The sequence below is a fragment of the Suricata suricatta genome, chromosome 15 (assembly GCF_006229205.1).
Source record: "Suricata suricatta isolate VVHF042 chromosome 15, meerkat_22Aug2017_6uvM2_HiC, whole genome shotgun sequence".
NCBI lineage: Eukaryota > Metazoa > Chordata > Mammalia > Carnivora > Herpestidae > Suricata > Suricata suricatta.
Genome location: NC_043714.1, coordinates 70,288,769 through 70,315,417, shown reverse-complemented (window position 1 = coordinate 70,315,417; position 26,649 = coordinate 70,288,769). Strand labels below are relative to the sequence as shown.

Genomic DNA, 26,649 nt, shown 5'->3' with positions numbered 1-26,649 from the left:
TGGATTCTGAGCTGAGATCCCCTCTAAGCTAAGAGGATCAGTCTTACCAGGGAACCACAATATTTGAGCTGAATCTCAGTGCTGAATGAGACTCTTTCAAGGTTGTTTCCCAAAACCTATCTTTGTATAAAACCGTCTTCGTTTGCATCGGACTCCTAAACCTGGTTGACTCATGATGTTTACGAAGGCTTCCCTCAGCTTTCTAGCAGTCTCCGGAACTGTGGGTGTGGGCTGCTGGAGGATTTTTCCGTCAGAAGATGCACTGCACTGTGATCCGTCTGCGTCCTGATGTTCCTGACCGCAGGCGCAGAGGGAGACCATGACGGGGACCTGGTCGGGGTGGCTGTAGGGCGGGCCAGCACGGGGACTCACTCGGATTCACACGGGGCTCCGGCAGGATGTGTCCTGCCCGCTGTGGACTTCGTGGTCCTCTCTTGAGCCAGGCCAGGGTCCAGGGCTTTCCCATGTTCTCTTGCGGATTCTCCTGGGACATGTACCATCGTGCCTACCAGGCAGATGTGGAAACTGAGGCTTCCCGACGACAGGCAGCCATGAAGGAGCCCCGTCGACCCTCGGTCTGACCCTGACCGTTTTCCTCAATTACTGCAGCGATAAATGCAGAAGGGTCAATCTGGGCTAGATTCCGGCACCCCTATGCAATTCCCGTTGGAACAAGAAAACAAGTCTGGCCGGGTAAACAAGCTGAATGACACTTCGGCGGGCTGATGTTTGGCCCATTGAAGGGAAGCTGACTCGGGACTTGGGAGCGGATGAACCGTAGCGGCACACTGCTTTCATCTGTATTTCATTTAGTTGGTTCCTTAGTGCCTCTTGAAATGGGGAGCAGTTCCTCCGGGGTCAAGGTTAAGGAGTCTGAGTGGCCTTTCTGTGTGTGTGTGTCTGAAAGCGGCCAATGTTACTTCTTGAAAAATATTTGGTGCTTCAGCATTTTGACTAACTCAAGCAGATTCTTTGTTCTTTTCCTGCAGTACAATTTTTTTTTTCCTGAATCAAAACACACCGTTGCCCAGAGGTGAGCAGCGAGAAGCGGCCGGAGGGTCTGCGCCCGAGCTGCCGGGCTCCGGAGCAGGCTCCTGAGTGAGCGGACCGCCTCACGGCCTCCTCTCTTCCTGCTGACAGCATCCCACGGCGGGCAGTTTGCTTTGGCTCCGGGGATGTTTTTGGGCAAATGGACTGGTACTCAGGCATGTGAGGTTGTGACCTGCCCGTGGGACCCCACTTTCTGTGCCTTTCCCAGAGACCCTCTGGGGCCCGTGGGGCACGGGGCCGGGCAGGCTGCTGGGCTGAGGGAGGTACCACGACTGTAGGAAGGATGCACGAGGACGTGACTTTGCAGGGAGGTTTCTGGCCTCGGGATCTAGGTAGCTGTGTTTGCAAATTTGGTGAGTGGGGTGGGTGGGAGTATTTTGGGTTCTAACTTACTTTCTTTGGCTAGAATCCAAGAATATCAGGGCTGGCAGCTGCTTTCTGGTCCAGCCCTTCCCCTTCTGCTCCGGGGCAGGGGGAGGCTTCATGGAACGCCACTGGGGAACGGGGCGGGGGAAAGGGACATATTGGGACATTTATTGTCTCAGGACGTCCTTGCCAAGGTGGGAATGTTACCTCTTTTTCGGATGAGAAATCAGCCTGGAGCTGTGAAGGAGCTCGCCGGAGGGCACCGTCAACATAACCCTAAATTTGGGCCCATATGACTCCGAGGTCTGAGATAATCATGAGGGTTGGAAGAGCTGACTTCTGAGCATTAACCGTACCCCAGAAACCGGGCTGGGCTCCTCTGTGTCATCTCCTAATCCTTACATCAAGCCGTAGGAGAGGTGTTATAGGTGAGGCGACAGCGCTCGGAGCAGGTGGAAGGGATCTGCCCTGGGTCACTCAGGGAGGAGACAGCTGATGAAGCCTAAGCCAGTCCCCGGGTCTCGAGTCAAGGTCCATGTAACCAGAGGGGGGAGGGGGCGGCAGAATTGTGCCCACTGACCCTCCTCTCCTGCGGCGAGAAACTCTCCATGGCCCCGAATGGCCTCTCCTGTTGGCTTTGCTCTTTCTAATTCCTTCCACCTGGATCCTTAGTTCTTCCGATGGTTTGATTGGATTTGGTTTCCATGGGAATCTGTGGCTGTGTGCTCCCCAGGGCTCCCTGGGCAGCGAGCTGATGTCAGCCACAGGGCCTCCGGGTGGAGGGCGTCAGGGGCTGGGGCCCAGGAGGCGGTGGGCAGGGTTCCCTGGGGTCTGGCTCCCACTCTCAAGCCCAGTCTGATCCCAGGAAAGGGCGGGGGTGCGGGCAGAAGTGATTTTTCCCTCCTTTTCTTGGAAGCAGATCAGCTTCTAGGGAAAATGGAAACAGTGACCTTTTACTAATTTCTTTTCACACAGTTGCTTCTTGTTTTCGTGCTTGCTGACTGAAGGTGGGCAGAACTCAGAGGCTTGGAAAATCCTCAACTCACCATTTCCCATCCCTCCCCTCCCCCATCCCCACCTCCCAGAAGGCCACTGGGGCTTAGAGTGAACCCTGAGTGTCAGACGGCAGACATGTTCATATGAGTCCCCAGGAAAGGGGCTTTCCGCCTCTGCCCCTCTCTGCGGGTTTCCTGGGGGAACCCTCCGGTGGGGGTGGGACCGAGCACCCCCAGGGTGGGGCTTGGCTCTCCCTAGTCTGTCCGGGCCAGGCTGTCAGGCTCACGGAATGTAGACGCCCATCTCCTGGTGTCACAGATGGTGCAGTGGGCAGAAGCGGGTTCCCATCAGCTCTGTCTTTGCTAGTCATGTGTCCTTGGCGGGTGGCCCCACCTCCCAGGGGCCTTGTCTCCCGATCTGTAATCTGGGGGAGTATCCCCGCCCCCGAGGGAGTTGTGAACATGAAATAAACACAACGCGGGCTCACAAACCTCCCTTTTCTGCTTGATGGATGGATGTGGGCCTCTTCTATTCTTTCCTCTGATCCGACAAAGCCCTTCCTCCTAATTCTTTCTTCCTTGGAGAACTGCGGGCTTCCCTGTGGGTTCCGGCTTTACTCCGTATTCCCAGGCGGATGCCTGTGGGCCCGTGGCAGCCGGCTTCCTGACTAGCTTTGCTGTGATGTGATCACGGCATGAAGGACCCCCTGAGAAATGGGGCTTGGGGCGGGGGGCAGCCGCAAGGTGCACTGGGCGCCCTTGAGGTCTTCTCTTCCAGGGCGCCCGGCATGCCTTCTGCAACCCTGGGCTCGGTGGGGAATTAGGCCCCGGGGACCCTTGACTCTGACTCTGCAGATGTGTGCTGGAGTGCACGGAAGTGGCTTCTTCCATCTGCCAAATGGCTGTCATGGCCTTTGCCCAGTAAACAGATGACTGTCCTTAGATGCAAATAAATAATGTTTCTTGCACACATGTGCGCCTCCCTGGCATCCTCATCCTGTATCTGGTAATGGACAAGGTGAGATGGGGTGGGGGGGGCTAGCCAGACCTATTGCTTCCCCTCTGTGAGCACAGGGATGAACCAGGAAGATGGATGGGGGAGGGTATAATTTACAAAAAGATAGTGACGGCCCTTGGCACTTTCTCTTGAGCCTCTTTTATCATGATTTGCCTTTCTTGCCCCAATGAGGCCTGAGTTCATGCTGTGTTTGACTGTAGCCAAGATAGTTGTCCTGGCCTGCTGTTGCAGAGTGCCCTCCACCCTTGGCCACGCCTTGACCAAGATGTGCTAGACTGAGGGGAGGGGCAGCCCAGCGCACCCGCTGACTTAGCGTCTGGCTCGGTGTGTCATCCCTTAGAGTCCGGAGCATTCCGCAGCGCCCCAGGGCCTGCTGGGAAGGAGGAGATCAGGGAGGGAGGTGGCGGCAGCTGGCCTCAGAACTCCCTGGGTCACTCAGCCAGGTGACTTAAGTCACCGGGACGCCTGTGGCTTCACGCCGATTATCTCTGCAGTAGGCGTCCGTGACAACCGGCATGGGGAGAAATGTCCCAGTGCGTCTCCCACGGTTTTCGTCTTGGGAGCAGCTCCAGGAGCAGATGGACTTAATACCGCTCTCGGTTCACAGCGGAAGGGATTCCCACACAAGTCCGACAGCTTGGCCAAGGGCACACAGGGAGTGTATCATTGGAAGTAACGTCCCTCAACAGGTAATGCTCTAAACAAGGAAACGTCGGCTGTTGTCACTGACCTGGAAGACCTGGGAGTGTCCCTGGCCCCAGACTCCTTCAGCTTCCTGTTCTGCCTTCCTCAGCACACGGGGTTTGTCCTCATGCTCACAAGATGGCTGCCGCACCTCCAGCATCTCCTTCATACTCCAGGGAGGAAGCAGGTGGAAGGAAAAAATCAAAAGGCTGCGTTTGACCCTTTAGAAAACAACAACAACAACAATAACAACAACTCTCCTCAAAACCCCAGCAAGTTCTGCTGCCATCCCATGAGTCAGACATGAGTCTCTGGACCACCCCTTGGCTACAAGGGCGATGGAGGAGGAGAGGATTTTATCAGAGGCACTGCTGGGAATTGTGTCACAAAGGAGGGAGTGACAGATATTTAAGCCCCGAAGCCGGGCCCGGCAGCCGGAAGGATGGACTCTCCGAGGAATACTTGGTGCTAGGTGCTCTTTTCACCAGCTGCCATCTTGCAGGTGGTGTAGACAGCAGGGGTAGGGTGGTGCTGTTTCGCCGCTCATCGGCTTACAGGTGGTGTGGACTGTGGGAGTCTCAGTGCCTTTCTGGGCCAGACTTTGTCTGCGGCAGAGCTGGCCTCTCTCTCCGGGACTGGCCAGCGGGTGGCGAGTGGCTGTGAGGTGGCCCTTGGCTCGGGGGTGGGTGCTACAGACCAAGGCACAGGGCGCAGCACGAGGGCCTGCCAGCACCGCGATGGTTGTGCGAAGACCCTTCCAGATCCGACACCCGGCAGACATCCTGCATTCTGGGGGCTGACACATCATGTGGGGAGGGCGGGAGGAGCCGGCGTCAGTCCTGGATTCCACGTGCCGCTGTGGCCCCAGCGCATGGCTGTGGGTGGCTGGCCCCTGGAGGTGCCGAGGAGATGGAAAGCCATCTACGGTCACGTCAGTGGGGGCGGGGAGTGGCTTAGAGAGTCACAGTGCGCCTTCTGTGTGAGAGGACTCCTTTCTTCACGTAGCACCTGGCACCTGGCGCAGAGGGTAAAACAGATGTCAAAGAGCATGGGCTTTGGACTTGGACCGTCTCGGGTTCGAATCCCTCTGTCCTGTTCTAGCTGGGTGACCTTGGGTGGATGACTTGCCCTCTCTGGGCCCTCTGGGCCCATCTCCTCTTCTGTGAAATTGTGGGCAACTTGGCAACCCCAGGGGCAGTGTTGTGTGCGTTCAGGGACAGAACGCTGGTGCGGTGCTCAAGGAGGGGGCTCAGCACAGGGGAAGGCTGACCTGATGGCCATTTGCCACCCTATGCAATCTCTTCTACACCGTGAGGGGGTGGCTTTTCCAGAGGAGGTGAGAGGGACACTCTTGCCTGCGGGTTTTTCTCTGTCGCGGGCTTCTGGCTGGACCTTGTCTGTGAGCAGACACTCCTGGGATCTAGCTCTGCCGTGTGGAAGGGCCGAAGTTGGTGGCCTGGCTGACGGAGGAATCATGTGTGTACTCCCAGCCCCCATCTTAGCCCGAGGGAGGGCCCTCGATGAGCCCCAAGACAGGCGGCTTCCCCCATCGGGCAGGAGGCCATGGAGAGCACTGGGCACCAGGTTTCAGGGTGCTCTCTCTTTGGGAGGGTGTGGGGGATGCGCGGTAGGTCCCTCCCTACTGGGCACTCAGTAACGATTCATCCCCACAGAGCCAGAAGGACAGAATGTTCCTCTGCGTCTAACGAGAACAAAGGCATGTATGTGTGCATGCATGTTTAACTCCTCCATCCAGCTGCAGGCACGGTCTTGGCTTTGGCCAATGGAGAAGGAGCACCAGGGCTGGCTTAGAACGGCATGTGTGTGTGCAAATGTGGGTGCATATATGTGCACATGTGTGCATGCATGGATATGTACATATGTGTGTGCACATGGGGGCTTGTGCGTAGATGTGCACATGCATGTTTACATGTTTATGTGTGTAATGCATGTGTGTGCACATGCGTGTTTGTGCACACGTGCACACACATGTGCGTTTGTGCACGTGTACATTGTGTATATGCATGCCATGCACATGTACATCACTTGTATGCATACATGCACATGCACACACATGCTTGGGCACATGCACACACATGTGCACGTATGTGCTCATGTACATTTTGTGTGTAAGCATGCATGCACACATGCGTGCCTATACACATGTGTCTACACATACATGTGTGTGCATGTGTACATTGTGCGTGCATTCTTGTGCACGTGCACATTACATGGATGCACATGTGCAAATGCACATGTGTGCTTGGACACATGTCTATGCACATGCACACATGTGCACATGCATGTTGTGTGTTCACGCATGCTTGTGCACATCACATGCACGCACATGTGCAAACACACGTGTGCTTGGGCACATGTATGCATGTGTGCACATGTACATTGTGTGTGCACCCACGCCTGTACACATGTACATTACATGCATGCACACATGTGCGTGTGTGCTCACATACATTTCGTGTGTGTAAACATGCACGTACATGTGTGTGCTTGTACACGTGTCTGCGCGCACACACGTGTGTGCATGTGTACATTAGGTGTGTGTCCACGCACGCGTGCATCTATGACTTAAGGAGTGGGCACAAGAGCGATCACACTTGCCGTTCCTCTTCCTCCTGCCCGTGTGGGCGGCGGACACAGGAGGAGGCCTGGTGGGCCTGGCACCAGCCCAAGCGCCCGGAAGACGGGCTCCGATCCTGGTTCCGATACTACACGCTGCGTGACCTTGGGGAAGCCTCCTCAACTTCATCTGTGAAATGGGATAGGTAGGCTTTCCTGTGGGTGGGGACGCTGGGCACCCTGCCTGCCTCTCGGTGGGCACTTGGCAAGTCTCTTCCCTCACGTGTGCTCACTCGTGCCCAGGGGTGGTGCCGCGCCTGCGCGTTTTCACTGTGTCACTTCCACTTTCTGAGCCTGGGTAGGTCATGCCTCCAGACAAGGCTAGCCACGGCCACAACACTCCCGTGGTTCCTCTTGAGGGTAAAGTGTTGGGGCTCAGTGGGGCTCGCACCATCGCTGGAGAGTTTATACCGATTCTGGGAGATTTCCTGCGGAGCCTGGAGGTTTATGAGAGGGAGCTTGCCGAGAATTCACAGCCAGTTAGGGGGCAGAGTGGAGCCTGGACCCAGGAGAGTCAGGGCTTCCTGGACAAGTTGTGTTACTATGATCCCTGAGTCTCAGGTCTTCAGCCAACAGCCTGGCACACCTACTGTGCGCATCGCCCAAGTGCCAGGCCTCAGGACAGAACAGGAAGTGGGGCAGAGGTGGCCCCCCCTTCTTAAACGAATTTAGTTCCGCTTCCATGGCCGTTAACTTTAAGGCCCCCACAGACATGAGTCAACATCTGTGGCTCCTCCCCACCCTGGGTGTGGCCAGGGACATCCCTGATGCCAGCCGGCACTGGGCGTCCTGCTTCTGCCACCAAGATGGTGCCCAGGCACCACACTACCAATCTGCCACGACTTACCAAGCATCCTCTTTCCTCCTGGCATTGCGTCTCAGGCCACGGGACACCTCCTCTCCTGGGAAGCTGGGCAAGGTGATGCACTCCTGTCTTAACAGATGGAGACCCAGGGCTCAGAAGGGTGGGAGAAGGAAGGGCAGAGCTTGAATTTCAACCCTGATGACCTCAGGCTGGCGGGGATGCTGCCTGGCCTGGCCTATTTTTAGAGGGCACCATGTGGGTCAGCTGGAGAGACAATGGAGAATGTGGCCCTCTCAATGGGCCATTGTTCCCAATCAGCTTCAATGCCAGGACTGGGCCCAGCAGATGATCTGTGGCCCCCCACTGGGGGCCAGGCTGTCACTCCATTGTCTGTGGATTTTTCCAGTGTTTTTCCAGTGTTTATACGGGCACAAGCGAAGTGTTGGGCACTGAGGGGAAGAGGGAGGTGGGCTCTGCAGTCGGGACACTCCCCTTGTGGGAGCTGATGCGGCAGGAGGCTCAGGAGGGCCCTGGGACGGGGCTGGGCACAGGCGCTGACGGGGAGCGGGGTCCCCTCCAGGCTGTGGCCCGTTTGGGCCCATGCACCTCACCCGGTGACCCGTGACGTTCCGTGAATCTCCGTTTCACCAACACGACGGCAGCCCGGGCACTCCCCCTTCGTTGGTTACCCAACTCCCCACTTGCTCGCTCCAGGGGTCTTCACAGTGAGGGCTGGAAGCCCCCACGCCCCCTGCTCGGGAAGGGGAAGGGAGTGGCTTCTTGCTAAAACCTCAGATAGCGCACCCCCTGCCCCGTTTCGGAGGTAGAGCCCAAGAATCGGGGTGTATTTATTATTGACAACTGTGGACCTCAAAGGATGCGGGGGTGGGGCTACTCTGGTCCTCTTCCTACCATGCCCCTCCCCCTCACCGGGTTATAAACCCTTTTTCTTGCTGTTCCCAGAGCACCCTACATGTGTGTAGCAAGTTCTTGCCACATCTCACTTCAGTCCTGGGGCCCACTCTGCTACCCCAACACTAGCTTGTGAGCTCTTACCTACCCATCTCTGCATGTGCATATAGTAGGTGCTTAATGAATGTTTTGGGGTAAAGTTTGAGAAGGAGCAGAGGGGGGATTGGGTCCCCAGCCTGGGGGACTGCGTGCCTGCAGCCACATAACTCTGCCTCAGAGGCGATCCTTGACTGGTCTAGGATCAAGGGGCTCCAGGCACGGTCCCTCCTGTGTGTCCCGTGGGCCTCCTGGCATCCCCGGGGCTGGCAGATCCCAGGCCTGTTCCCGTTGTATGGGCAGCTGGGGGCAGGGGCAGCTTGCCCAGGTCCACAGGGCTCCTAACGGGGGGTGTCAGCCCGTTTCTTCTTCTTGCCCGTGAGGGCGGGTCCCAGACCTTCTCTCTCCTGCACTTGCTCCGTGACCAATACGGTTCTCATTTAGGCTGGCTTCTGGGAGCAGGTCGGATGGCATCTTCCCTCTTTGGGAAATAAATGTCAAGTGCCAACCTAACAGGGCCTCCTAAGGAGTGGACACGGTTCGGGTCCTTGCGCCTCTCACACTGAGAGGGAGTAAGAGGCGTGTGGGGAGCACTGGGGCTGACTGGGTGGGGGGTGCTGAGCGTTACTCCGGGCGGCTGAGTTTCCCAGAGCCAGAACATCAGCGTCTGCCGGCTCAGGGGCGCGCCACCCCTGCAGAGGACTTGTTGGGATGCAGGGCATGGAGGGAAATGGCTCTCTGCTGCCCCCAGCACCCAAAAACTCTCAGGGTCCTGTCCCTAGCATGCTGGTGGCCTCACCTGTGCCCTCACTAGGTAGGAGGAGAAGGGGAGCATTTGGACACAGGCAGAGAGTGCTTGAACGGGGAGGTCCTGCCTGCACTTAGACATGAAGAGTGCTCACGTGCTGTGAGTAACAGGTCCTTGGAGCCCCTGGGGGGCCTTGAGGAAGGTGGGAGCCCAAGGCGGGGTTGGGCTGAAGGTGAGTGGAAGTGGTGGATTGAGAAAATTCATGACCACCACCCTTCTGAGAAGTTTAGTTAAAAACTACAGGTTGCGAATCAAGGCAAGGTGATATTTTTCTTTTAATAAGGTTAGAGGAAAGCTGAACATGTCTTCAGATCTTTAAAAAAAATTCTCAAGACAACTCTGAGAAATGTGGGGCTGACTGGCTGAGTGAGCCAGCTTGAGGACACTGGACACTGGAGCACTGGCCTTGACCAAGGCAAGAGGGACCTCGGCTCTCCAAGAAGGAAGGACAAGAAAGAGATGCATATGTCTTCATTTAGGATTCTTTTCCTTAACTCAGAATGCCTTGAGGGACTTGGAAATTGTTGGCCCATGGTCTGCAAGTCGTAGATGCTGGATGCCATGAGCAAGACCTCCCTTCTGTCCCTTCCATCTCTGGGCGGCTGTGTGTTCAGGCAGCCCATTGCCTCATGGTAACAGTATGGCTGCGGCAGATCCAACCCGCCCACCATTGCTGGGTCAAGTCTAATCCACTTCCCCAATAGCTGTGGTTGGCCCTGGTTGACTCAGCTCTTCTGCCCTTCCATGAACCAGTCCTGTAGCTGGGGGGTGCAATGCACGAATTAACCTTGGCCTGCAAAGCATGGGCCAGCAGTCTGTGTCAACAGATCTACTAGGTTGGGTGGTGGAAGTGGGGTTGGTTCCCAAAGGAAATTGGGGGCTGTTCTTGGAAGGAGGGATTGAATTTGGGGCAGCCCCAAGCCATTAAATGCTCGTCACCATTGTAGTAACCCTGTGGGACAGGTGAGACTTGGGAGCCGGTCATCTAGGACCCAGGTGGAGGATATAAGGTCTGGGGCAGAGAGGGCCGCTGGGGCTGGGGCTGGGGCCGGTGCCTTCCCCACGTTTTGTGCGGTTAAAGGCACAATCTGAGCCAGGATTCTCGTCTGCCTTCCTGACTGAGTTCCCCTTCCCTCCTTGGTTCTTGGAGTGGTTTCTCTGGTCAGAGAAATCTGCTGCCCGAAGGCCAGTGCCCTCCTGACCAGATGAGAAATGTACTCAGAGCTTCTGCAAAACACAGTTGGGAACAGGCTGGGTGCCTGCAGTCGGTAGTCACAGCCACCCCAATGCTGCACATCCCACGTCACAAACCCCTGTGTCTGCTGTCTTTCCTTAGGAGCAGGACATCGAGACTGTGCATGGCTCCATTCACGTCACGCTGTGCGGGACCCCCAAGGGGAACCGGCCCGTCATCCTCACGTACCATGACATTGGCATGAACCGTAAGTTCCCGGGAGTCTCCGTTGCTGATGGACGAATAGGGCAGCTCGGAAGGGCTGGGGGCGGGGAGTCTAGCTGTTTCTCTTGCTGGCACTCCCTGGGGCTGTTGTGGGAAGGATCTTGCCGCCGACTGGAAGAGGCTGGAACACACCCCCTGGGATGCAGACTTGTCTGTGTGCCTGGGTGTGCTGGGAACCCGGCTCTCCGCGGCTGCGTGTGACACTGACATCTTCTGATGAATGTGTCTGATGAACGTGTTGAGAAATCTGTACCTTTACTCTATCACGCCCCGGTCTCCCTGGCTCCCCAGCCCCTAGCAGGCTCTTGTCCACTTTCTGCTTCTGAGGATATGTGGATTTTGGACATTTTCTGTAAATGGGATCATGCAATACGTAGCCCTTTGTGACTGGCTTCTTTCCTTACGGTCTCAAAGTTCATCCGTGTTGTATTAGTACTTCCTTTTTTGTTGCTGAAAGGTATTCCATTGAGGAGACATACCATACTTTCTTCAGCTGATGAACATTCGGCTGGTTTTTGCCTTTTTGGCCATCCTGAATATTGCTGCCATGAGTGTTTACTCTGCATTCCTGAGGTTCCCAGGAAGCGTCAGCCTATGTGGGCCCCCCGTTTTTCACAGACGGTAAAGGCATAGGATCTACTGCATGTTAAAATCACGCCGAGGAGAAGTGAATATCTCTGTGGTGATTCAGAAGGCGTTTGCAGCCCTCAGGGCCAGGCATCTCCGTAAACCTGTGTTGCTGGCTGGACAGTTGTGGTGGTGTTACGCCCCCATTATAGAAGCTCGCGTCATTAGTAAGCCACCTGGGGAAACAAGACCCTGAGAGCTCTGTGGTTATACATACTATACATCTATTTCTCGCCTACGTGGTAACTCCTGGCATTCTGTGGGATACCTTTCCCATGGGAATCCAGGACCCAGGCTCCTGCCAGCATGGCACCCCCAGCCCCTGGGGTCTTAGTGGTTTCTGCATCTGGCAGATGACAGCAGAGAGAGAAACCCACAGGACCTACAGGAGTGGGCCGCAGGAATACCGAGAAGCAGCGAGCATTGTGTGCTATTGGCCAGAACCTGGTCACATGGCTGCCTCTCCTTGCAAGGGAGGCTGGGAAATGTAGTCCTGCTGTGTGCCCAGGAAGAAGATGGGGATGGTTTGGTGACCAGGCGGCCATCTTTGTCTCCGGCCCTCAGCCCTTGGGAGACTGATCCAAGGCAACCCAAGAAGTGAGGGTGTCCATGCTTTAGCTCCTAAGCTCCTCCTTGTTTGAGAATTGTGTGCCCTGGCCGTTCTTTCCAGTGTGAGGCTTTAGGAGACCCAGATGGAAAGAGACTTCAGTGCAACCGCCCCGTCTCACACTGGGGCCATCACAACCACACCTGGGAGGGGAGAGGCAGGAGCCCGGCTGGAAGTCTCCCACCAACAGCAGCTGGAGGTGTAAGCTTCAGCTGCCAGCGCACTCAGCAAAGTTTATTGACCATTTCCACCCTGGTGCCCACTTGCCTTTTATCAGCAGAGGGATGGAGAAAGGAGGTCAGCCCTCTTGTAAGCTCATTCCCCTCTTGTCTGCTGGGGTGAAGCCAGCAAAACGCCTCACGTGCCGCTGAGCACCCTGACGTATTCTCTCCTTCCTCCTCCTCTTCTCTCTCCCCTCCTGCTCCCCAGACAAAACATGCTACAACCCCCTCTTCAACTCCGAGGACATGCAGGAGATCACGCAGCACTTTGCCGTGTGCCACGTGGATGCCCCCGGCCAACAGGATGGCGCCGCCTCCTTCCCAGTGGGGTAAGACGGAGCCTCGCGCCCCAGGACGGGGAGAGGAAAGCCGTGCAGGCAGAGGGGGGCCGGCAGTAGACTGGGTTTTCCGTTTGTTTTATTGCAGGAAAAAAAATACATATATATATATCCTAAAATTTACCATCTTACCAAGTTTTGAGTGTGCAGTTCAGTAGCATTAGGTGCACTGGGCATTCACACTGATGTGCGGTCATTCCCGCCATCCCTCTGTAGGACTTGTCACCTCCCAAACTGAAGCTGTCCCTGTTAAACACTAACGCCTCATTCCCCGCCACCTCCCACCCCTCCACTTTCGCCCACCCAGGTAGCTAGTGTTTTAATCAGCATGGGCATGAATGACCTGGGCAGGACTGAGTGGGAGAGGAGTGTGACGAGAAGCAATGGTTAGGAGAGAGTTCTAGAAAGCTTGGAAGAAAAACAGAGGGAATGATCAGAAATGATACTGATGGAGTACTTCTTGCAGTCCTGGCTTAATTTTTGTTCGCACGGCTCACTTTGCACTTACTCCTTAACGGCTGCGTGGCTGGGCTTATTAGCCCCATTTCCTGGGTGAAGAAACTGAAGAGAGGAAGGGCTAAGGACGTTGCACAAGGTCACCCAGCTAGCTTAACGGTGGAGCCGGAGAGTGAGCGCCTGCACGGATCGTGTTCTCGTTAGCATGTCAGGCGGGCGAGCGCACCAGCCAGCTAGGGTCACCGGAGGGAGGCAGACCCCTCAGAGGCACCTCCCTGCAATGCTGTCCTTAAACCAGGCCTGGACCGGGTTCCTGGGTTTCAAGTCTCCCAGAAGGGACCTTCCTGATATTCACAAATAGACTTCCTTTTTTTATTTATTAGTGTTCAGGATGATCCTTAATAATCAACCTTTATCAGAATAGGGAAAAGGACACCCAGCCGTATGGGGTCAAGACCAAAAATTAAGGCTTCCTAATACAGTGGGACACAGTCACCTGTTAACTAGCAGATGCAACCAGAGGTCTGTCAGGAAATCTATTTTTATTCGGAGCAATGGTGTGAAAGACTTGAGGTACCCTGGTGGCTCTTAGCTCCCCGCAGGGAGATTTAAAAAATATTCTAAGATCAGGGGATGCCTGGGTGGCTCAGTTGGTTAGGCGTCTGACTTCGGCTCAGGTCATGATCTCATGGTTCGTGGGTTCCAGCCCCGCATCGGGCTCTGTGCTGACAGCTAGCTCACAGCCTGGAGCCTGCTTCGGATTCTGTGTCTCCCTCTCTCTCTGCCCCTCCCCTATTCATGCTCTGTTTCTCTCGGTTTCTCAATAATAAATAAATGTTAAAAAATTTAAAAAACTCTAAGATGAGGGCCTCACCCCGTGGAATTTTCACGAAGTTGACCTGGAGACCACGGTGCAGGGCATTCGCTCCCCACGCAGGGTAGCAGGTGATTTCAGCATGCGGCTGGTGGGAGCCCTGCCTGAGCGGGCCCTGGCTTCTTTCTGCATCCTGGAGTCGGGGTCTCCTAATGCAGGGCGCCGTGTGCACCTGCTCTGACAGCCGCCGATGCCTTGGTGAAAGGGACAGTTCTTCAAATTCTTCTGGGGAACGTGGGAAAGGGAAAGAGAATGTACAGGAACTCTGGCTGAGGTGGTTGGTGCCTGTCAGGGCAGAGGTCTCCGGCCTCCTTTCTGGAGACGCCGGGGAGGTGAGCGCACACTTGCTCGTGAAGAAGCAAAGAGAACAGCAGGTGCACGGCCAGGAAGAGGGTGGGTCTAGGATGCTCCTGGAGGCACCAGGGGACAGGGCTGTTCTTGGATGAGAAGAAGGGACCAGCCTGGCAGGTGGCTCTCCTTCGACTGCCAATGTTTGGCAACTTGTGTACCTGCGGGAGAGGCGGGCACAGTGGGCACAGGAGACCCATTCTGCGTTCCGAGGGGCAAGCCCCTGCCTTAGTGCACAGGCTCCAGGCAGCCTGCAGACTCCGTAGTCACCCGGCGTGGGTCCAGCCTCCCCACTCCTGCTTTCTCCGGAGCCCCCCAGCCCTCTGTTAGCAGGAGCTGTGGTCCCAGAAGCTGTGTGAACCGGAGCCTCCCAGTGCCTTAAAACCTTCCCGGCCTCTCCATTTCCATGAGCCCCCGGGGTGCCGCTCGCCAGGGTGGCCCACTTCCTGCAGTCTCTCCAAGCTCCTCATGGAGCATCTCTGGGGGACAGGGGTGAGCGGGGAAGGACTTCCCCTTGGCCAGGAATGTTCTGCGGTGAGCTGCTGGGCCGGGAGGCCTCCTTTTGGGAGATGAGTGAGAACAGGAGTCTTGAAACCCCAGAGCCCACGTGGGAGGCCACGCCAAGTGCCTGCCGGGCCAGGAAGCGAAGCCCCTCATCCCGGCTTCAGCGGTGTTTAGGATCTGTGCACTGGGGCACACCGTGGCAACCTCACAGAGCGGCTGCCGGAAAGGACCAAATGAGCTTCTAACGCTCCTCAAGTGCATGGTGTGGAGCAAGGAAGCAATGGATCAAGGGTCTGTTTACAAAACAGGGAGGATTCGGATGGGGCCTTGCAGAGTGGAGCAGGTGAACGTACGCTGCTCGGTCCTGGGAGGAGGGCTGCAGGGGGCCGGGCGGGGGCACTGGGCACACGGGCAAGGGTGTGCATGGGCTCTGCCCTTCAAGCGTGTGTCTGTTTGAATGATTCATTTCCCCCGGGGTCCGGCTCTCGCTAATGGCTTCTGTATGGCTTCCCCCAAGGTACATGTATCCCTCCATGGACCAGCTGGCTGAAATGCTTCCCGGGGTCCTCCACCAGTTTGGGTAAGAGTGAGGGCTCTGCTCCCCCAGCAGCCTGCCTTCTAGCTCCTGCCTCTCCCTGGCCTTGACCTGGCCTGGCCACTGAAAAATAGTTTTAAAAGGCCAGGAGAGGAATGAGCCCTCACACTTCTGCCTCTCATCAGCTGGACTTTTCTCCTTGAGCCAGTCACCTGAACACAGCCACCCGCCTGTCCTTTCTGGGCCCCTTCCTCTTTCACCAGTTTCTCTTACCAGCGGAATGTTCTGGAACAGGATTGCCTGAGCCCTTAGTTTCTCTCTCCAGGCTCTATTTTTCCAGTGCTCATTTCCCTGTCCATAGAGCCTTTTATGTGAAGCTAATACCTCCCAAGTTCTTGCCCAGTTTATTTCCATTCCAAGTTTTAGAATCTGAAATAGAGCCTCAGAGTGGGAAGAGATCGGTGCTCTAATGGGCCTTTCCATGAATGTCAGTCTCCGTGCCCGGGCTGCAGTCAGGGGAGAAGTGAGCAGGAGGGGCGGGTCTCTCCAAGGTCATGGTCTTCTGTTGAGCCGTGACGATGTGTGTCGGCTCCTCCAGGCACGTCAAGGCAGCGTGTCCCCACTCTGTCCAGCTCTCCAGCCATGCTTGTGGTGCCCCCGGGGACAGAGGCTGGGGGAGGCGGGGTTCCATAGGGACAAGGAGCGGGGGAGGCTTTAAGACGGTCCTTAGGGCTCCCCTGGCCCATTCCTTCTGTGACACGAAGTTCTGTTTCTGTTCCCAGGCTGAGAAGCGTTATCGGCATGGGGACCGGAGCAGGTGCCTACGTCCTCACTCGGTTCGCTGTGAGTTCTTAGACATTTTCAAAACATGGCATTTTAAGGGGCACCTGGGTGGCTCAGTGGGCTGAGCATCTGACTTCGGCTCAGGTCATGATGTCACAGTGTGTGGGTTCGAGCCCCGCATCGGGCACTGGGCTGACAGCTCGGAGCCTGGAGCCTGCTTCCGATTCTGTGTCTCCCTCTCTCTCTGCTCCTTCCCCACTTGCACTCTGTCTCTTTCTCTCAAAAATAAGTAAACATTAAAAAAATTTTTTTAATCGCATTTTTAAGAAAATTAAGCCAAGATTAAGGAAGACACTTGGAAAAGCATCAAAAAGCCCAAAACGAGGAAAGAAATGACCCATAATTTCATTTCCGAAGGGAGACCCATAGTTCATATGGTGGTGTGTGGTCCAGAGCTGGGTGTGTGAGTGAGTGTGTGGTGTGTGGACTGACGTACATGCTTAAAGCTGTCCTTTCCTTCCGCGGACGCCTCTTTGGTCACGGGTTTGGTCACGTGGCAGTGGGTTGTGGGCAGGTCCCCGCGTCACCGCATGGTCTGCTATGATCTTTGTGATACCGCGTGGCTTTGCATCCTGAGTCTATGTTAGAATCAGAGACACCTGCGTTCACGGGACTGTGGGCCCGAGTCAGGTGCCTTGTGTACTTTTACCAAACAGTCGTTTGGAAATGCAGCCATGCTCATGTTATGTGACTGTATGTATTCTGATTGCCTGTTATTTGCTGGGCTTTGTCAGAAGTTAGAAATGCCAGTGTGACTAGAACATGGCATCTAGGCTCTGAGCAGATAAAGGAAGGTCTATGTTCTTTGTTAGAGGAGGCACAGGTGTATCCTCCAGCAGCATTCACTAAAGAGCAGTTACAGGGGCACCCAGGTGGCTTGGTCAATGAAGTGCCTGATGTCAGTTCAGGTCATGATCTCACGGTTTGTGGGTTTGAGCCCTAAATGGGGCTCTGTGCTGACAGCTCAGAGCCTGGAACCTGCTTCAGATTCTGTGTTTTCTTCTCTCTCTGCTCCTCCCTAGCTCATGTTCTGTCTTTCTGTCTTTCTGTCTCTCTGTCTCTGTCTCTCAAAAATAAATAAACCCTAAAAATAAAAAAAAGAGCAGTTATGTGCCCACCTCCCTGGGAGGCTGGGGCCTGATGTACCCACCTGACAGCTGGGGAAGACAGGAGTGGGGAGAAGTGACTGCCGGGGCAGGTCTGCCTCGCACAGGCTTGTTCCTTCCTCCACTCTTTCAGGGGCTCGCTCCGCTCCGTGTCTGCTGAGCTGGGCCCTCAGGTTTGCAAGGTGGGGGTGCGGGTGAGGGGTGGGACGTGAAGTCTCTTGAGAGCAGCAGCGGGCTCTGGTGGCCCCCATGCGCCCCTCTCTGGTATTTTCTCAATCTTTGGTTTGACCGGTAGAAGTTCACGGTAGCTGAGATTTCTGGGTGGGCGCTCACCTTGTGTCTTGCATTACAGCTGAACAACCCGGAGATGGTGGAGGGCCTCGTCCTCATCAACGTGAACCCCTGTGCAGAAGGCTGGATGGACTGGGCCGCCTCCAAGGTGAGGCTGGGGGCCGGGGTCAGGCAGGTGGAGCAGGTGTGCCCACGAGACCTCTCCTTCCTGCGCTCCCGCCCCTCCGCTGCGCTCCCCGCCCCTCCGCTGTGCTCCCCGCCCCTCCCCTTGGCTCTGTTTGGAATCGCAGACATGACCTCAGCTAGTTGCCATTCAGAAGATTTGGGTGGGACACCGCCTTCTAAACCAGCCTCACCCTGGGGACGCGAGCGCTTGAGCCGGCTTCAATAAGCTCAGCTTAGGTCAAGAGGTGTTTGCCGAGGGCCTCACGTGTCCCGAGCTTTGCTCAAGACACTGGAAACCAGAAGAGGAACAAGGCAAAGGCCTCTGATCTCAGGAGCCCACCTACCATCGACACAAAGGCGTGTGTGTTCAGGACCAGCTCTGGCGCTTAGTTTGCGGGCAGCAGGACTTAGCCTCTGTGCCGAGTATCTGCCAGGCGCCGTTTGTACGTTCCGTCTCCGGACGTGCGCGACCGCGTTTAATCCCCACGGTGACTCCGGGAGGTGGGGGTTGTCATAACATGTTACAGAAGAGGAAACCGAGGCTCAGAGTGGTTACGGAAGCTGCCCAGGGGCCCGCAAAACTAGGCAGCGGGAGAGCCGGGGCAGGATGGGGCTCCATGGACTCCGCGGTCCTTGGGCCTCACCTCCTGCCTCCCCGGCCTCCTCCAGACGGTGTTTGAAGGGACCCTGACCCCAGCACTGCAGGTCTGGGGACACAGAGGGGGCAGGACGCTGGCCTGCGGGGGGGGGGAGAAGGACCCACGCTGTCTCAGGAAGTTCTGGCCGGCATCCTAGGGCTCCTTGTTTATCTTTTAAAAACGATGATTGTGCTTCTTTGAAGGTGCCAGGATTTGCCAGGATTTGCCAAGCAGGGGGGACATTGTACCAGTTGGGGCGGGACAAAGCCTTTGAAGCTGGGGCGATCCTGGCTTCTCATTTTGAATGTGTGTTTTTGCCAAGTTCTGGGTGGCTGTCGCAGATGGAGGTTCGAAGGGGCTGTGCCCCTCCCCGCGCCCCACCTCCAGCCCTGGCTCGGCCGCTCTATTATTGCCTTTCCTCCTGGAACGTTCTGCCAGAACACAGCGGCCCGCCCTCCCCTCTGCGTGATGCTCGCGAGCAGAGCACACTCCCTGTTTTTTATTTTATTTTCCAGCAAAGAAAGTGATGTTGCCCTCGGCCAGTTTGGCTCCTCGGTAACTGTTCCGAGCCAGACGCGGAGGGCTGGGGACACCGGCCTTGGCTAACGTGGAGCCCGAGGAATGTCTGTGTGACTTTAATATCTGTACCGTGTCCTTCCTCTCCAACCCCAAGGGAAAAAAGGCCTGTGTCAGGAGTCTGCTCTGGGTCAGGCTCTGGCGTCAGATCCTGTGACACGGGCCGCAGCCTCACGTCAGCCTCACGTTGGCCTCGTGACGGCACACTCGCTTACAGATGAGAGGCCTGAGGGTCAGAGACCCTGCCACCTGCCCAGGACCACACGGCCGGGACGTGGCAAGACCTCCAATCTAGAGACCCCCATGTCTAAAGCTTCTCTATCCTGCCAGTCCCTGCCTGACACTGTAGTTGGTCAGCACACATTTATGGAGCTCTTGCTGTATTCCTCAGCATTTATGAAGCCCCTGCTGGATGCCTATCACTTATGGAGCTCTTGCTATACATCTAGCATTTTGTGGGGAGAGGTAGAGAGGAGGCAGAGTTTCTCATAACCTCAGGGTACTCGAAGAAAGGACACAGACTTGAGGGGAAAAATGTAGAGGATGATACAGGAAGGCTAGTTCGGGGTAAGCGGGTGCTGGGGTTTAGACTGGCAGAAGTCAGTGTGTGTCTTGAAGAAATGAAGAGAGACCGCTGTTGTGAGGCCGTAGCGTGCTGTGGTGCACTCTAGGAGCAGATGGGGTCTCTTTTAGCATGGTTGCCCTCCCTCCATCCCTGTGCGTGGGGCTCTGGGGCTAAGCGGTTGACAGAGACTCAGGCTCTGCCCCCTGGAGCCCCCAGGTCCAGGCCACAACGGGGACTGGACCCAAGTCCCCACCGGGGGCGTCCCTCGGCCCTGAGCCTGGCACTGCCCTGTGGGCAAGGGAGGCGTTGCTGACCGCATCTCACTGCCCCAAATGCCTGTGTTCTCCCCAGATCTCCGGATGGACCCAGGCCCTTCCAGACATGGTGGTGTCCCACCTTTTCGGGAAGGTGAGTCACGTAGGCCTGTGTTCTGTCATTCACGCTGAGCAGGTGTGTGCTGCCCATGTTGGGGGCAGAGACGAGCAAGACAGAGGCCAGGGCCGGAGCACCGCCTGCTGAAACCTTCCACATACACCCCTCACAGTAGGTCGACTTAGGTCTCTGCTCATGCTCCTTTTTTTTTTGTTTATTTTTATTTTGTTTTGAGACAGAGAGTGGGTGAGCAGGGGAAGGGAAGAGAGAGAGGGTGAGAGAGAATCCCAAGTAGGCTTGTGCTGTCAGCACAGAGCCCGACGCGGGGCTCGAACCCACGAACCGTGAGATCATGACCTGAGCCGAAGTCAGACACTTAACCGACTGAGCCCCCCAGGCGCCCCCCTGGTTTTCTGTTCCGTAGCCTGTTGGCCTTCAGGCTGCCTCAGTGATCAGGGGCCGTTCAGACAACAAATGGGGCCTGATGGGGGCCCCCGCGCCGCTCCCTCCCTGCTCCTTCCCTGCTCCGGTCGCCAGGGACCACAGCAGCTGCTCTGCCCACCCCGCCGCCTCCACTGTCACACAGATGAGAAACAGAGCAAGCTCGTCACTTCTTTGTCCCAAATCGCATTCGGAAAGGAACTGCGGAGAGGGAAGGCGGAGGTTTCTGCCAGACTCTGGTCGGCCCCTTGGGAACTGAGATGGCCCATCTTTCCGGCAACTTCCTGGGAGTCGCCTGGGTTGGTTTTGTTTTTCCAGCACGAAAAACCTCCCAGCTCCCCCTTCAAAACGTTAATTGCTAACAGTTGCATCAATTTTATTACTTACAAAGGGCTTTTGTGTGCAGAGCCTCTGTTAAATCCCTTGACCTGATGAAGTAGGTAATATCCACACACACACACACATACACTCCCTTTGTTTTATTTAAAAAAAAATTTTTTTTAAATGTTTGTTTCTGAGAGAGAGAGAGAAAGAGAGACAGCCAGAGGGTGAGTATGGGAGGGGCAGAGAGAGAGGGAGACTCAGAATCGGAAGCAGGCTCCAGGCTCCGAGCTGTCAGCACAGAGCCCGACGTGGGGCTTGAACTCATGAACTGCGAGATCACGACCTGAGCCAAAGTCAGATGCTCAACGGACTGAGCCCCCCAGGCGCCCCTACCCACCCCGCCTTTATTATTGAGGAAGCTAAGGCTCAGAGAGGTGAAGACACTTGCCCCCGCCCCCCCCAAGAAAAGGCCGTGGTGGAGTCAGGCTCTAGATCTAGGAGGACTGACTTCAAATAAAAACTCCCCAAGTCCTGGGCCCAGAGGGGCCCTTCTTCCTTCCGTCCGCTGCAACGCAGTCAGACCGCCTGGGGGCGGTGACTTGTCTTCAGGAGGGGTCCTCGGGCTCCCGGACAGTCAGGCGGATCGGCAGTGTAATCCCTATGCCTGTGGAACCTGAGGAACGGGGCCGGTAGGGGCCGGCCCAGGCCCAGGGTCCTGATGCAGGGCACGTCCCCCCCGCACGCAGGAGGAGATGCAGAGTAACGTGGAGGTGGTCCACACCTACCGCCAGCACATCGTCAATGACATGAACACTGGCAACCTGCACCTGTTCCTCAACGCCTACAACAGGTACCGGGCAGCGCGGCCACGTGGTCCCCCTGGGCCCAGCTCCCGTGGTGGCTCCGGAGCAGGGCGGGGGGAGGCGGAGGGGGTGTAGATTTAGTAGGAGGTGCAGCCCCTGGATTTGAGCACACGGATCACTAGGACTGGGGTGTGGCGAGGAGGAGGGCACGTCAGAGGTTTTGAGTGTGTCATGAGGCACTGTGTTGCCACCCCAGACCGCGGGGCACGCACACGAGGGTGGGGGCACAGTCACGCCCGGAAGGGTCGGGCGTTAGTGCCTGTGCCCAGGCTGACCGTAGACAGGTGTGAGAGAGCGAGCAAGTGAGTGAGCGGCAGAGCGCTGGGGGAGGAAGGGAAGGGAGAAGTCCAGGAAGGCTTCCCGGAGGTGAGTCACCCCAATAAAGGGTGCATTCCTTCAGCCTCTGGCCAGGGGCTGTAACTTGGCTGCTGGTCTGGACCTTGGCGAGGGGAGGGGACAGCCGGGGACAGCACTGTCCGCTGGGGGGCTGTGACTCCAGGGAACTCACTCCACCTGCTGAGCCAGCTCTCCTGGCCACCTTCCCGGGAAGGAGCCCCGTGGGCCGTGGCTCCTCACGGTTAATAACTTCACAAGGGGCATTAATTAGTGCCTGTGACAAAGTTCAGGGTCCATGTCCTCTTACCAGCCTCTCGGTGCAGCAGGGAGACGTGATATCCCCCTGCGGTAACTAAAGACGCGGGATAGAGTAGCGCGTTTCTCCAGCAGACGCTTCCTGAGGCCCGGGGCGGTCAGGCTGTCGGCCGGGCAGGGGACACACAGAGACCAGAAACCCCCCCCAACCCTGCCTGCCCTCATGATGCTCATAGGAATCAAGGGATTCCTCTTAAAAGCCCCATGACACTGTTCCCATCGTCATTTCCCGCTGAGGAAATACAGGCACAGAGAGGCTCAGCATCCTGCCCCAGGTCACACAGCAAGAAAGCGCAGGGGCATGACTGAGTCTGCTGGTGGGCGCTGCCAGGAGACGGCAGGCCGGGTGCAGGTCTGCAGGGGCACTGTCCGGTGGGAGACTGTGGCAGAGTTTGAAATGGGGGGTGAAGGGATCGTGTCTGAGATCCAAAGAGATGGGGTCACTGTGTAGAGGACTCTGAGTTGGGGGCTGGAGAGACTAGGTCTCCAACGAGGGGGACGGGAGGTCCAGAACCCCTGTGGTGGAGAACGTGGCCTGTGCTCCTGTATTAAACGAAAAAAAAAGAAAAGCCATGGTGGGGACAAGGAAGTAGGCCCCATGGGAAATACATGAGTGCTGCTGTCCCTGAAACCCCGAATGGCCGTGAGGTCCCGAGAGCCAGGTGGGTTGGGACACGGGTAGTTTGCCGTTGGGTAGTTTGAGTGTGCTGGAGCTGCCACCCCAGACCGCGGGGCACGCAGCTGGGACAGGCGGGGGGAGAAGGGCGGTCCTCCGGGGGGCAGGGGGCGTCTGCCCCTGTAACCACGTACCCGTGCGTGCCTTGTCCGCAGCCGGCGGGACCTGGAGATCGAGCGGCCCATGCCCGGAGCGCACACAGTCACCCTGCAGTGAGTAGACTCTACGTCATCTGCATAGGTGTTTGGTGGCGAGTTTGTTGGCGGTTCCATTCCGCGCTAGGACGTCGTGATTGGAGAGCCTGGGGTGCCTTCTTCCCAGGAGTCGGGCCCGAATCAGTTTCGCCTGCCTTCTCCTGGTGTGCAGTTCCCGGGGTGTCCCTGACATGAGGGTCGGAGCCTCGGATCTCAGAGAAGGGGACACTTTGCAGAGACTTTATTAAGCACCCATTCTGTGTTAGGGTTTGCTTTCACAGAGCCTGGAGATGAATAAGACCCAGGACAACCCCCCCGAAAGTGCCCTAGAAGTCTAGGAGGAAAATACAGTCATGGACATGGCTAACTGCCGTCCACCAGTAATGTCTGTCTTTTTACAGTTTCTTAAGTGAACTGTATTATTTGACACCTGAACTTGACACATGCCATTTCCTTTGTCAGGTGCGTTCTTGTCTCTGATCAAAGGTACAAAATCCTACTCATCCTTCTTTGAGGAGAGGATGCTTGAAAATAAAAACACCAGGGCACAGAAAGTCTCTGGCTGAAATTCATACTAAGGTGTAAATGACTACCTATCCAGTTTATCCTAAAAGCAAAGCAGAGGATGGAAGAAGGAAGTAAAATGAGCAAAGGCTCCTAGGGACACCAACATGAATTTTTTTTTTTTTTTTTGGAATCCTTGTCCCCAGCCTGGCGGGTCTGGGAGTGTGTGAATCTTTAAATGAATTTTGTGGTAACTCCCCCTTCTCTCCCTGCCCCAAGGTGTCCTGCTTTGTTGGTGGTTGGGGACAGTTCTCCTGCTGTGGATGCTGTGGTATGTAGAAATCATCCCCTTGTTTCTGTGCTTTATTCGAGAGTCCTAATCTGCTTGGCCTTTGGACTGAGGGCCCAGACCCCAGATTTCCTTTTGGGGGATTGCCTCTCCTCTTTGCTTGGACAGTGGGCCATCTGTCATCTCTCCCAGGCCCCGTCACCTGCCAGTCTGCTTCCCCCTGGTTTCTTTATATGGGCACGTTTGCCACTGGGCTTCCTGGCTGAGGCACTCTTCTCTCATTTGGGAATCAGTTTTCAGACCTAGCGGGCGCCTGGCCTTCGGGCAGGGCAGAGAGGCGCCTGGGGGGTGGGGCTTAGACAAGGCTTCCGGGCCACGTCACCCTGGATTCCCACTGTGATGTTGTGGAGGCAAAGCAAGGATTCTACCTTTCCAACAGGCCCTGGGGACAACAGCTGGGGACAGGGAGCCCTAGGGGCTGTTGAGCCGAGTCCTAGAGTGCTCATGTGTCCTGTGCAGCGGGCTACCAAGTGGGGTTTGCAAAGGCTCATCTGGTAAAGACCTGAGATGTCTTACTGGACTGTGGGTCTCCTATGATCTAACCCACTGGGCATAATCATAGGATGCATTAGCAGAGATATATTTTTCATATCAGAGGAGGTGATGGCTCTACTGTAGGCACTTTGAACATCACAGGTTACATGTGGGTATTTTGCCCAAGTTTGGATGCACTGCTAAGATGATCATTGACAGACTGAAGAGAGGAACCAGCTTAGGATGCCATTTTGTATGAAGCAAGTTGTCAGGACTAGAGATGTTGAACTTGGAGAAAGTGTGGCAGCAGCAAGTGAAACAAGGCCATTCAATTAGCAGCTGTTTCTGGAGCCTCCTCTAGGTTTTAGCTAGTCTTCATAACAACCCTTTGAAAAAGACATTATCCCCATTTATGGATGAGAAAACTGAGGCTGAAAGAAATTAAGCAACTTGCTTAAAGTCGGTCACCTAGTGAGGCAAGGTTGGAATTTACGGCCACATTGCTTAATCTAGAAGCCTACGCTTTTTCTTCTGCACTAGTGGGAACATTGGGGTAGTTGATGACCGTGGCAGGGAGGCAAGGTGGGGATTGTGACTTGGGCTCCAGATAGAAAGTTAACAAATCACCTCCCCCTTTCCTTGTCTAGGTGGAGTGCAACTCGAAGTTGGATCCAACAAAGACGACGCTCCTCAAGGTACAGACAAAATGACACGAGTTGGTTTGTGTTCTTTTTCTAGAAGCTCCTGGTCGCTGCAAAACTGAGTTGTGCCTAATTGAGGCAAAGCTGGTGGTCAGAACCCGTAGAAAGAATTATGTCCCGTGTATCCATTCACAAACATCTCTCTGCCGGGCACTGGCTGGACACCCGAGGCCATGGAGACAAAGGGGACCCTTTCTGGGACCCCGAGGGTCTTTGGGCTGCTGGCTGTGGTGCTCTGACGAGGCCCAGGGGCTGTGCGAGCAGGGGCTCTGCTGAGGGTGGGGCTAGGGCGCTCCTCCAAGGGGGGCAGTGGAAGAGGAGAAAGCGCCCCCCACCCCCAGCCCAGGCCGTGGAAGGGCAGGATTCTCTCCGGCAAGTTCACCAGGCCTTAAGGCCGGGTGCAGGGCCTGTGCCCAGTCCAGCCCGGGAAGTGTGTCTGATGCTTACCAAGGAGGGGACCTGGCCCCTGAAACTGGCTCTTTAAGATTCCCTCACAAGGAAATCATAGGACTGGAAAACGCTGGGCTTCGGGCCTGGGGGACCTGATGATGGGCTCCCACGGGAGTTCTTTTGTCCGAATTATCCTGACATACCTGTTTGTCTGGACTCTGGCAGCATCTGGGCTGCTGTCCCTGGAGAAAGATGGCAGGGAGAGGAGGAAGGAACATTCCAGAAGGTCTCCTGGTCTCCATGACAAGTACCACAAGCCGGGTGGGCTGAAAGGTGCGGGAGTCTGTTCTCTCACCATCTGGAGGCTGTAAAAGTCCAAAGTCACTCCCGTCTCTGCCTCCACGCCACCCAGCCTTCTCCTCTGGGTATCTCTGTGTCCAAATTTCCCCTGGTTCCAAGGACCACGGTCATTGGATGTAGGGCCCGCCTCAATCTTAACTCATTCCATCTGCAGAGGGGAGGTGACCTAAGTCAAAGGGGCCGATTTGATGGTGGCAGGGAGTCCAAACCGTTGCAGCCCGATTCCAGACAGGCTGTCCCCTCTGCCCGGCTGGCTGGGCCCTCGGGTTAAATTCTGGCCTCTTGTCACTGCATTCCCTTACCCAGGGGGCCCCCGAGAGCGAGCCTTGAGCTCGGGCCGTGGGCTGGCCACGTCTCGGCCACAGTCACACGTGTCTGCCAGACCGCTGTCTCTCCAGCCCGTCCTCCCCGGCTCCCATGCTGCTGTCTGGGGACCCCCGTGCCCAGGGCCTGGGCAATTGTCACCCGTGCACACAGCAGCCGCCACTGAGAGGTGGCGGCTTTAGGCTGCGTGATTCAGCAGGAGCTTCGGAGCTCCAGCCTCCAGCTGTGTGGCCAGCGAGGCCTCCACGAGGAGCAGCTTCTCTCCGGGGGGGTCTTTAGAGAGATGTGCAGACAGGGCCTCACGCAGTGACGCTCTCCGGTCGGACGGACCTTGGCCGGAGCGCTGCTGGGTTTGAGCTCTCCCAGCATATCGATTTCCAGGAAGGCACCTGTCAGGGCTGAGATGGGTTGTAACCAGAGCGGCCCTGCTGGGGAGGGTGGGAGGGCGTTTCCCGGCAGTGATGTGCCCGGAGTGGGGGCAGGGCCGTGGCCGGCTGGGGGG

At 56.3% G+C, this 26,649-nt stretch overlaps 1 protein-coding gene and 1 long non-coding RNA gene across 3 annotated transcripts in view; both read left to right on the top strand.

The window, feature by feature from the left end:
• Positions 1 to 26,649, top strand: part of NDRG1 (N-myc downstream regulated 1) — a 52,481-nt gene that overhangs the window by 16,903 nt on the left and 8,929 nt on the right. Inside the window, exons 1-11 of one of the 2 annotated variants that reach the window (XM_029923158.1) lie at positions 4,536 to 4,615; positions 10,708 to 10,813; positions 12,494 to 12,614; positions 15,323 to 15,385; positions 16,123 to 16,183; positions 17,642 to 17,728; positions 19,876 to 19,932; positions 21,408 to 21,511; positions 23,007 to 23,063; positions 23,829 to 23,880; positions 25,020 to 25,067. In XM_029923158.1, the coding sequence (XP_029779018.1) occupies positions 10,807 to 10,813; positions 12,494 to 12,614; positions 15,323 to 15,385; positions 16,123 to 16,183; positions 17,642 to 17,728; positions 19,876 to 19,932; positions 21,408 to 21,511; positions 23,007 to 23,063; positions 23,829 to 23,880; positions 25,020 to 25,067 (657 nt within the window). In that variant the 5' untranslated portion in view covers positions 4,536 to 4,615; positions 10,708 to 10,806. Of the gene's footprint in view, positions 1 to 4,535; positions 4,616 to 10,707; positions 10,814 to 12,493; positions 12,615 to 15,322; positions 15,386 to 16,122; positions 16,184 to 17,641; positions 17,729 to 19,875; positions 19,933 to 21,407; positions 21,512 to 23,006; positions 23,064 to 23,828; positions 23,881 to 25,019; positions 25,068 to 26,649 lie in introns of those variants that run through there. The other variant, XM_029923157.1, reaches the window with a different exon arrangement.
• LOC115278682 lies at positions 1,562 to 3,383 on the top strand. The gene is made up of 2 exons (XR_003903030.1): positions 1,562 to 1,844; positions 2,392 to 3,383. It is a non-coding gene; the product is annotated as an uncharacterized LOC115278682 (long non-coding RNA).